Source organism: Microtus ochrogaster, unplaced genomic scaffold (genome assembly GCF_000317375.1).
Source record: "Microtus ochrogaster isolate Prairie Vole_2 unplaced genomic scaffold, MicOch1.0 UNK17, whole genome shotgun sequence".
NCBI lineage: Eukaryota > Metazoa > Chordata > Mammalia > Rodentia > Cricetidae > Microtus > Microtus ochrogaster.
The window spans coordinates 6,136,637-6,147,450 of NW_004949115.1; the positions used below are offsets into that span (position 1 = coordinate 6,136,637).

A 10,814-nucleotide genomic window follows, 5' to 3' on the forward strand; every position below is an offset into this window, starting at 1 on the left:
AGGCTGGTCTCGAACTCACAGAGATCCGCCTGCCTCTGCCTCCCGAGTGCTGGGATTAAAGGCGTGCGCCACCATCGCCCGGCTACCAAGGAATTCTTAATCAGAGTTAGCCAGTAACACAATACTACTCGCTCTTTCTGTGGAACTGTCCAGAAATGAAAGCAGGGTTTACCAACTTTAACACCTCAGTTGGAGCAGATAGTTCTGGTGTGTGTATGCTTTAGAGGGAGGAATGGTATGCACTTTAGAATGCTTAACAGTATCCTTGTCCTCTACCCATGATGCACCAGTAGCTAACATCACTCTAAAATCATGTTGCCAAATTTTTTGGTAAACATTGCTAAACGCTCTTGTGGGTGGAGCAGTTTTTTCCAGTTAAGAACCACTAAGATGGGAGGTTAGGGATATAGCTTAGTGGTAAAGCACTATGCATATATGAAGTCATGGGGTCAATCTCCACTATCACAGAAAGCTAACAAGTAGAAAACCTACCCCATGGAACCTTTCCTTCCCCAGGATCTGCAGCACCCTCAGTGCCATGTAGTGCAGAAGCTGTTAGAAAGAAGTTACTCTTCAGGAATCCTGCTCCTGACAGGAAGCTATATGGAGAGAGCTCAAAACTACACAGGGAATGCCCCTGGTTAAGGAAGTGAAAGGATCTTAATACACTAAGGTTCTGTCCCTCCTCTTAGAACCACCTAGCTGTAACATGTTCCTGGAGAGGTTGGTGGTCAACTACTCTTAAAAGCTGCTGAGGGCAGGTACTAGAGGAGCACAGCTGGAACCAGATGGGTGGATGCCATTACTGAAGGTCATGACAAAGGCTAGGTGGCACTCCTTCAGGATTCTGCCATTCTATCCAAGGTGAGAGATGGAGGCTTAGCAGGGAGGCCTGAAAAGGCAGCAGCAAACTTCACTGGGTCAACAGAGAATGGGAATGGAGGAGCTCCTATCTGCCAGTAAACCTGTACCTAGGTAACTGTCAAGGTCATTGATTTGAAAGCTCAGAATTGCCCAGTCCTAATAATACCATCTTTCTAACTAAGTGATCTCTGCTAGAAGAGCATTTCTCTCTGAGTATTAAATGTCCACTTACCTCACATGGGAATTGTGAACTCTCCCTAATTATCACTGCAGCTATGAGAAACTCAGGGGACACCAGAGAGCCAACAAATATGATTTTTGATGATTGCTACTTACTGCAAGGGAAGAATCAGAAGGCAAAAGAGGAATGCAGGAAGAATAAATACAGGAAGAGTAGGGAGGAAAGGCTCATAGACACAAAGGGTGGAGGCTGCTGAGAAAGGATGAGCCCAGGCTCATTGACATGGCCTTCAGATAGGCATCCATATCATGACAGACTTATTTAAATCACAGAAGTTTCAGGATAAAACTGAACAATAACAAGCAATTGATATGGACTGGAAATCCACTGAATAGTCTATGGAAGGACTCCAGAAGGATAACTGCTCTATTGATGGATATTTCAGGTATCCTATGTGAAGGCAATTGACATCTGGATGGCTGTATGCCTACTCTTTGTATTCGCTGCCCTGCTTGAGTATGCTGCCGTCAATTTTGTCTCTCGTCAGCACAAGGAATTTATGAGACTTCGTAGAAGGCAGAGACAGCAACGCATGGTGAGTACCAACAGGGAGGGTTCTACTTCCTTTCTCCTTTGAACTCCTTCCTCCTTATTAACCCTCCCACAAACCAAGTCCCAATCTAGGGCTCTAGTACTGGGCAACCAGGAATCCCAGATTCTAGTCCCAGACTGGTGACAGTAAAATTAAATACTTGTTTGTTTTATCTATCCAATGGGACATTAACCCCTATAAGGTAGTGGAGGGATTAAGAGTATGGCATATAGTAAGCACTTAAAATATGTTAGCCAAGATTATGCATAATGGTGCATGCCCTTAATCCCAGCACTTGGGAGGCAGAGGCAAGAGGATCTCTGTGAGTTTGGGATCAGCCTGATCTACAGAGAGAGTTCCAGGGCAGCCAGGACTACATACAAATCCTGTCTCAAAAATATAAATAAACAAAAGCATATTTGCCAGTATTAGATCCTTATTGACTTAGCACAAATGCTACTGCTTTCAGAAGTAACTGTAGGGTAAAACGGGCCAGCCAAAAAACACACCCTGACCCTGAAACCAGAGCCAGTGAAAGACACCCTGGCCCTGAATCCAGAGCCAAAGGGTTAAAAAGGGTCAGTAAAAAAAAAAACTTTGGTCCTGAAATGGGAGCCAAAGAAACACACTCTGTCCCTGATCAACTCAGCACAAAAACCAACCAATCCCTGAACATGAAATACAGCCAATATCTGAGATTGTCCAAACTCAGGGATTGAAATCTGACCAATTCCCACCCTGAAAATTTTCACCCTGGAAAAACTTCACCCCTATAAAGCCCTATATAAGCCCTGTGCCTGTTGAGTTTGCTGTTGCTCTTTTCCCACCCTGGCAGAGGCAGCCACCCTCCTGGATTCTTCCCTCCCAATAAATCTCTTGAATGAGGTTTGGGTGAGGTCTTCTTTCACCAGAATGGAGTGGCTGGAGCAGAGCAGAGTTGAGCAGAACTGTAACAACTTTGCTGGGGAAACCTTCCCTTGCCAGAGTAGAGTTGTTACATTGGGAAAACCTTTTCCTGGGGCAGGACTATAAGCTGCTACGCTTAAGGTGACTCTGTTGTACTCCTGGGCTCCCAAATGCCAGGATCCCTTTCCATCTGAGCTGCAATACTCAGTTTCTGGTTGTAATAATAATAGTTGTTTCTGGTTTTCCTTACATCAAGAAGAAGGAAGGTACTCTAAGTTGTCCTACTGGCAAGAACTCAGAGTCAGACACTAGTACCTTTCAAGAGGAGTACTGTAAGATGGTCCCTATATTTGAATTGTAATTGAAAGATCACTACTTGCCTCTTCTGACTGGTGGGATGTATGCTGATCTTCAACAGGCACTTCGGAATTGTTAGGCTTGAGTGGTGTCCTTCCTCACTCCTGTTTGTTAGCCCCATTCCTTCCATAGCAGAGTGATCACCAAGGGGGCGGGGGGAGATAGAAGAGGAAGTTGTCATGACAACAGAAGCAGTTTTCCCTCAATTGCCCAGACAACAGGCACTAGGTAAGTTGTCATGACAACAGAGATGTCTGAGCTACCCAGAGAAAAAAAAGCAAACTCCAATTACAGCAAAATTGAAAGCCTTGCTCCTGGTTGCTTAATCTTTAGAAGCCAATGTCTCAAGCTTTGACTCCTTGTTTTCTGCCTAATCCAGAGGCTTCAAAATCAAAAAGCCAAGCACATGAGTACTTTTGGAGGACAAAAACCAAATTAACCAAACCTACTGTTAAAAATCTTGACTCTAGGGGGCAGCAGATGTAGCTCAAGGGCAAAGTGCTTGCCTAGCATATACATAAATCATGAATTTGATCCACAGTGTCACACAGACACATACACACACAAATTCTGACTCTAGCCTATCAGAGACATACTAATACTTTGTTCTTCCTAATACCCAACTCCCACCTCGGTTGCTCCTAGAGCACCCCTCCCATATGACTTCTAATGATCACACAAACTGCATGATTTCACATTTCTTTCTGGAAAAAACGGCTACTGTCTCATGTATATTTTTCTGAATACCAATTCTTTGCTCTTTAGTTTATTCACGGGTCCTAAATAGTGAGCCCTCTAGTGGATGGATCTACAACTGCATTTCTTTGAATACATTCTTCCAGAGACTGGCCCATAAGACTTCTTGCCTCATTAACTCAGGTAGACTGCTTCAGTGGGTGACTCCATCATGGTCTTGATCTCTTTGCTCATATTCTCACTCCTTCCATTCTTCAACTGAACCTTGGGAGCTCAGTCCAGTGCTCTACTGCGGGTCTCTGCCTCTGTTTCCATCAGTTGCTGGATGAAGGTTCTATGGTGATATTTAAGACATTCATCAGTTTGACCACAGGGCAAGGCCAGTTTGGGCACCATCTCCTCTACTGCTTAGGGTCTTAGCTGAGGTCATCCTTGTGGATCTCTGTGAATTTCTCTAGAGCCAGGTTTCTTGCTAACCCCATAATGGTTCCCTCCTCAACTCCTCCCTTCTCCCCCCTCTTCCTTTTTTCCCCTCCCTTCTCCCTCCACTGTTATGTTCCCCATTTTGCCAGGTGATCTTGTCTATTTTGACTTTTCAGGTGGATCTGTATATGTTTTTCTTTGGGTTCACCTTGTTACTTAGCTTCTCTAAGATCATGAACTATAGGCTCAATATCCTTTGTTTACAGCTAGTATCTACTTATGAGTACATACCATCTTTATCTTTTTGGGTCTGGGTTACCTCATTCAGGATGGTATTTTCTATTCCATCCATTTGCATGCAAAATTCAAGATGTCATTGTTTTTTACTGCTGAGTAGTACTCTTATAACACCAGCTGGCCTGGGAAGGAACAAGCATGGGATGAAACTAGTCCCTCTGAATGTGGTTGACAGTTGCATGGTTGGGGCAGACTGAGGGGCCACTGGAATTGCCACCAGGATTTGCCTCTGCTGCTTGTGCTGGCTTCTGGGGAGCCTGTTTACTTTGGATTGATACCTTGCTCAGCCTAGATATAGTGGGGAGGGCCTTAGACCTTCCCCAGGGTCACGGTGTTCCTTGTCCTCTCTGGGGAATGGATGGAAGGTGGGTGGGTTGGGGTGGAGGGAATGTGAAGAGGGAAGGGAATGGGAATTTGGATTGGGTATTATGATGAAAAAAGTTGGTTTTTTTTAAAAGACTTCTTTCCTCATAGTGGGGACAGGAAAACATGTACAGAGTTAGCAGAGGGAAAGAAAACAGATTATCCCTTTTCTAAAATAATATCTTTATCATTTTAGACTATCTTGACCTCTTCTTTAGTTGTGTGAAACTTGTCTGCAGGTACCAAAATCATTCATAGGAGTTTTTGATGCATTTTAACATTGCCTTCCTAGGAATGAACAGCAGGTCATCAAATAGTCTAGAGTCCCTTTTCTACCTAACATGCCTGTGTTGACATCCCAGTAACAAAGATTGCTAGTTACCACAGAGCTACTCAGCTTGACCTCTGTCCCACCTCCTATCCTGTGCCCATTCAACCAGCTACTGCCCACATTTTGTCTGTTCGTGTTTATATGCAGGTTGGCATGTGCTTATAACAGAGTGTGCCACCGTATAGTTATTACAAAGTTACTTATTAGTTGCTTGATGCCTAAACTGGACACTGTGGCTTGCCTAAAAGTGGACTGTGGCTTATTATTAATGTGAATAAGGCCTGAAACCCAAATCTGTGCCATCAATAATACCCCTCTCTTGAGCTTCCTAAAGCTAATGTGACCCCAGTGTATTAAACAGGAATCCTGGATGCCCTAAAGTGGCTAAAGAAGTTGACAGAGAGCTCATGTTTGTCTAGACCTTCTTTTGGGGCCTTGATGTTCCAGTAAAAGAACTAGAAACCTTCAGCCTGGGAAAATCCAATGGAAGAGGAGAGAAATATTATAATTCTCAGGAGCTCAGAGTCAAGGTCACGATAGGGTTCTTCAGGAGCTAGTCAACTGTCCGTCTAGCTCTAGGGCTAGTCATTGTCTTTCTAACCTCTCCTCAACCACTTGTCTCCCCTACATAGTGGTCTTCTCCCGCAGTGCTGCCAAAAATAGTGGGTGTTTTGCACATGCTTCTGCTTTGTCTTCCCAGATGGTCTAAATAATTCAGAGGAAAGGGTAGATTCTCACCATCCCTGCAGGATTAGCTTCTGGCTCTGAACACAGCAGCCAAAGGCAAAGGCTGTCAAACTGTATAGACAAAACTTCTTGATGTTATTAATACAATAACTTGAGAACTAGAAAAATTACAAAATAGCAGCAAATCCTCTCGGGGACTTACTTTCAGAAGCTTATTCACCTCTCCATCCGCTATTGAGTACTCCACTCCATCTCCAATTTCTTATCCTGCTTGTCTCCCCTGACATTTATCACTCCTTCCCATCTTCATACCCTTCTCCACTGGGCATTTATTTCCCAGGCTGGCTAGGGTCTAGCTTCCTTCTCTAGCCTCTCAGCACTCTGCTCCTAGATATGCAGAAAAATTCAATTCTATTTCAATAACCATGGAAATCGCAAAGTAATATTGAATGGCACACTGACACTCCCCAACACATAAATAGTTACCACTCAGAATCTGTCATAAATATCTAATATCCAAACCCAGGCCCCTTTATCCTTGGATTTTAGGCTATTCATCTTTCCTGGACCATAAAAGATACATATTAAAATTAAAAAGAGCCAAGAGCAACTTACTTTACTAGATATATTTTTCCCTTCTCTATGAAATTACATTTTTAAGCCTGGGAAATGTTTCCAAATAATTTCCCTCAGATTTACTGGATAAAAGGAGAAAAATTGGATTTATAAAAACAGAACTAGCAGTTCGATCTAACTTTCTCCATTAGAAGTTTTTCTCTCAATACCTATATTCTGTAGTTGTATCTTCTAGTTGGGTTAGTGAAGAGTGGGGTACAAGGTCCTGAACTCGATCACTAGAAAGATTCTTTTAAAAAACTTTACTTACCGCTCTCACCTTTCAATTCCTTCTGAGATACTCTGTTTGCCTCTGGTTCTTTATCTGTATAATGGACCCAGCAAACCTCTCCTGTAGAAAGAGTGTGAAAATTAATTGTAGAACGCATGTGAGATGAATCAAGATCTTTGATAACAGAGGCTAAAATAGTGAGCAAAGCCTTCAGGCCGCCAAACTGTAACCGTTCCAAGTTGAAGAGCAGGGTAGTGAACTCACTCTGACATACATACATACAACATATATACACACATACAACTCTCCCTGAAAACCCTGATAAATCAAGAGTAGGACAGCAAAGTTCTCTGATGTGCAGACTTTAATTTTTTCCTATGTACAAAGTGCTACTCCCTTTGGAGAAGCCAAAGGCTATGGAGCCATTGTACACTGGGGCAAATAGTAATTGCATTTCCTGTCAAGTACTTCATAACTGAGTGAGAATCCTTTCTGAGTGGACTCTTTAGTTTGGGACCCTGACAAGATATGGGCTTCACAAAACAAAAGGTAACTCCATTCCTTATATCCTGAAGCATGTGGTTCATTAGCTCAGTTGTCCATTCAACAGATACCTACTGAGTGTCTATTAGGTTCCAAGCATGGTACCTGTCACTGGGAATACAGTAGTGAACAAGTCTATACATGAGTTAACAGATGGCAGAGGAAGGGATAGGGTTTCTTTGTGAATTTCTGGCCTGAGTTTGTGTGCCACTGAAGCCCAGTAGCAGACTTGCCCTCCTAACAGTTCACTTTTGGGTGATGTAATAGTTAGGAGTTACTATGACCAGCCATACCAATATCTCATCTACGAAACAACTTTTCAGTTGGGTTCTGTAGCCGCAGAATCCTTGTTATAAAGATCCCTCAATGTCCCTTGAACTGTGCAAAATGTTTAGCACATATATATACACACATGTGGCAAGCCCACACAATATACATGTATCTTGTGCTTATAATTTATAGAACTACATCAGGTAACTAGGGTGACTTACTCTTCCTGTTCTACCTTGAATTTCTCCAGTGTTAGCGATGAGAGACTACTAGTCTCTGGAGCCTCCTCAGTTCTGGGCAAACTTGAGTTGGTAGGTGAAAACATCCTAAGAAAGGAGATTTCATTTCAGGCAATCTCTTAGCTAAAGCTTTTCCTGCAGAGAATTCAATACTTTCATTTATGTAATCATCTTCTATTTGAAGGACATATTTCTCATATGGGTATTTCTTCCCTCTTCTCCTCCAGACCCCATCTATTTCTTTTATCTCTTTCTGTCTTTACTTTCTGCTTCCCAGCTGTGGCACAGCTACTCAATGTTGTAAGTCAGGGGTTGTATTAATAGACTTTCTGCTGTCTACAACATACTGCTCACTACTTGTATAAAACACACCTCCTCTCTGTTAATGTGTCTATCAAAAGACATACATTCTACAGAAATGTAATGCATATTGGGTAATAAGTGTTATTATAGATTTACTGATTCCCTTTTCAGATCAGCTAATTTGGTTTTATTTATTTATTTATTTATTTATTTTTAAGATCAGCTAATTTGTAAAGAATCATACAGTTCTTTGAAGAGTGAGCAACTGTAACCTATTTTGTCTAGCTCATTTGGTCACTTAGAACCTTTAGAATTCTTAGCTTTAAGTCAAAATCACTTTTAAAAGTACTATATACCAAACAATCTAATTCTAAAGCTTTTTAAATTCAATGAAGTCAATTTCATCAAGTCAAAATATCTCAGCTTCACTGTGGCTGTTGTTCTGTTTCCCTGTCAGAAATAATCTGACATTGAGATGCTGACACTTTGGTGGTTTTAGATGACTCCAAATGATGTTACACATTTTCAAAAGGCAACTAGGTACATGTCTCTAAATGAAATCATATCACTTATGCACAACATATAGCTGCTTAGCATATAATTTTGTGGTCAACAAAAAGCATGTAGTGGGCCAGTTTAGTGAGCCATTTGTCTGTATGACATTGGATATGAGGCATTTATGGGTGGTCTGGCTTTTACTCTGGCTTCAAATACCACCTTTTATCTCTTGCAATTATAGGAAGAAGACATCATACGAGAAAGCCGCTTCTATTTTCGTGGCTATGGCCTCGGACACTGCCTACAAGCAAGGGATGGAGGTCCAATGGAAGGTTCCAGAATTTATAGTCCCCAACCTCCAGCCCCTCTTCAAAAGGAGGGAGAAACCATGAGGAAACTCTATGTGGACCGAGCCAAGAGAATCGACACCATCTCCAGGGCTGTCTTTCCCTTTACTTTTCTTGTCTTCAATATCTTCTATTGGGTTGTCTATAAAGTTCTAAGGTCGGAAGACATCCACCAGGCACTGTGAACAGGGTGGGGGCTATAGTATACAGCTGCTGGCTTCCTGCTTTCACCCGGGTGGGCTTTTCCCTTCCATCAAACTCTATCGGGAGCTTCAACAGTTTCTTCTTGACTTCCCCCTCATAACTTCAACCACCAGTTCCCAAGTTATACTAGAACTGCCTAGTGCCAAAGGCACTACAAACACGGCTTATCTACTCAATCCAGATTTCCTGCTTATTCTGCATTTCTCATTGTTTGTCCATGTGCCTGATGCCAGAGTGACTGTCTGTCATTGCTGGGGATCCTCTGTGAAGAATATTTAGACTACTGGACTCTGGGTTTGGTCATCTTCATCTTTCCTACTCCCATCCAGAGCCTGCCCTTTATTTGGCACTTCTCTCCCTCCCACTGCAAGCTCAAATATGGAGTCCTTTTAGTCCACAAGTACTGCTCTGAATGACTTAGTCAGAGGCCCTTACTGAGAGAGAGAGAAAAGCACGCATTCCCACTACTTAACAAGGATGTGGCAGTCACCGGCTGCTCTGGGCTAGGGGACTGGTCCAGCAGAGAGGTTCACTTCTAGAAAAGCTACCAATTTTAGAACTGGGGCAAAAACCTAGGACTCTCAGAAAGTTTACCCTTCCAGATCTAACTAAACTTCCTTGTCCCAGAGTATTTTTTCTCTAGTTCTTAATTAGGGTAGCCACAGGCTTTGTTATGCTGCTGGGTTGGAAAAAGGTGTGTGTGTGTGGGGGGGGCTTATTCTTTAAAAAATGCATTTGATGATCTAGAAGAGGGGAGATGAAAGGTACTAAAACCCAGGAAGAGTGGAGTTCAGAAGCAATATTTAGAGAGACACTTACGTTTGTTTCTTCTTTTTCTCTGAAGTCTCTTAATTTCCAGGAATTTCTAACTGTACCTCCTCTTGGCAAGCGAATAATGGCACCATAAAACCTTGTTCTAAATCGCGTAGGCTTCAGTGTTCCTGAGGAGAAACCAGGCATGCAGAGGGTGTCCCTATCTAGGCATCTAGAGAACTCAACCTACCTCGGGTTGTAGTTGTACAACTTAGAGAGCCATAGTTTGGGTTGTTTCTTTACCCTTTTTGTGCTTCCCTTTCTTCTTCATAGGATTCAGATAAGGCTACAAGAAAGGTCAGGATAGAGTGGGTTGGTGTGTCGCTCTGTGTCATAGGGATGCACTGGTCTAGTGCAATGTATTCGCTGAAGTGATCTGTGAAGAACACAGAAATGAGATGAGAAAAATACAGATATGATGATAGCAGTTGGAACACACAGACAAATAACCTCTTAAAATACTGTGTCCTTTTCTCTGGGTCCAGAATAATAATTAACTATGTAATATGAGTTCTCTTCCCTCCCTTCCAACTCCCCTCCTTCTTTCTCCCATTTCTCCCTCTCTTCTATCTCAGCTCTTCGTTGTTTCTCCATTCCACATACATTCCTAATTCAAGTCAATTAAGTCCAATGGTCAATGTAAATTCTATAGTACACAGACAAGACCAGCCTTCTTTCTCCATTTTCATACTGAATTTATCTTATTCATTGAGATACCCTTTGATTGCCCTTGATTTGGGAGACAGTACTTTGGAATGGCCAAGGTAGCTGGCCTAGCTTGCTTGCTTGCTTTCTTTCTTTCTTTCTTTCTTTCTTTCTTTCTTTCTTTCTTTCTTTCTTTTTCCTTTCCTTTCCTCCCTTTCCTTTCCTTCCCTTTCCTTTCCTTCCCTTTCCTTTCCTTCCCTTTCCTTTCCTTTCCTTCCCTTCCCTTTCCTTTCCTTCCCTTTCCTTTCCTTCCCTTTCCTTTCCTTTCCTTCCCTTCCCTTTCCTTTCCTTCCATTTCCTTTCTCCTTCTTTCTTCCTTTCTTTCTTTCTTTCTTTCTTTCTTTCTTT

General features: G+C 42.3%; 1 protein-coding gene and 1 long non-coding RNA gene across 5 annotated transcripts in view; one reads left to right on the plus strand and one right to left on the minus strand.

Moving 5' to 3' along the window:
• The window catches only part of Glra4 (glycine receptor alpha 4), a 24,394-nt gene extending 14,647 nt beyond the window's left edge, over window positions 1-9,747 (plus strand). The window contains exons 8-9 of the mRNA XM_005367381.2: window positions 1,491-1,640; window positions 8,639-9,747. Coding sequence (XP_005367438.1) covers window positions 1,491-1,640; window positions 8,639-8,929 — 441 coding nt within the window. The 3' untranslated portion in view covers window positions 8,930-9,747. The remainder of the gene's footprint in view (window positions 1-1,490; window positions 1,641-8,638) is intronic.
• LOC101987832 overlaps window positions 4,378-10,814 on the minus strand; it is a 23,820-nt gene continuing 17,383 nt past the window's right edge. Inside the window, exons 2-6 of one of the 4 annotated variants that reach the window (XR_003378757.1) lie at window positions 10,005-10,137; window positions 9,768-9,889; window positions 7,579-7,683; window positions 6,584-6,664; window positions 4,378-4,438 (exon numbers count right to left, since the gene is read on the minus strand). This is a non-coding gene — a long non-coding RNA (uncharacterized LOC101987832). Of the gene's footprint in view, window positions 4,439-4,474; window positions 6,665-7,578; window positions 7,684-9,767; window positions 9,890-10,004; window positions 10,138-10,814 lie in introns of those variants that run through there. The other 3 variants (XR_003378756.1, XR_258832.3, XR_003378755.1) reach the window with 3 other exon arrangements.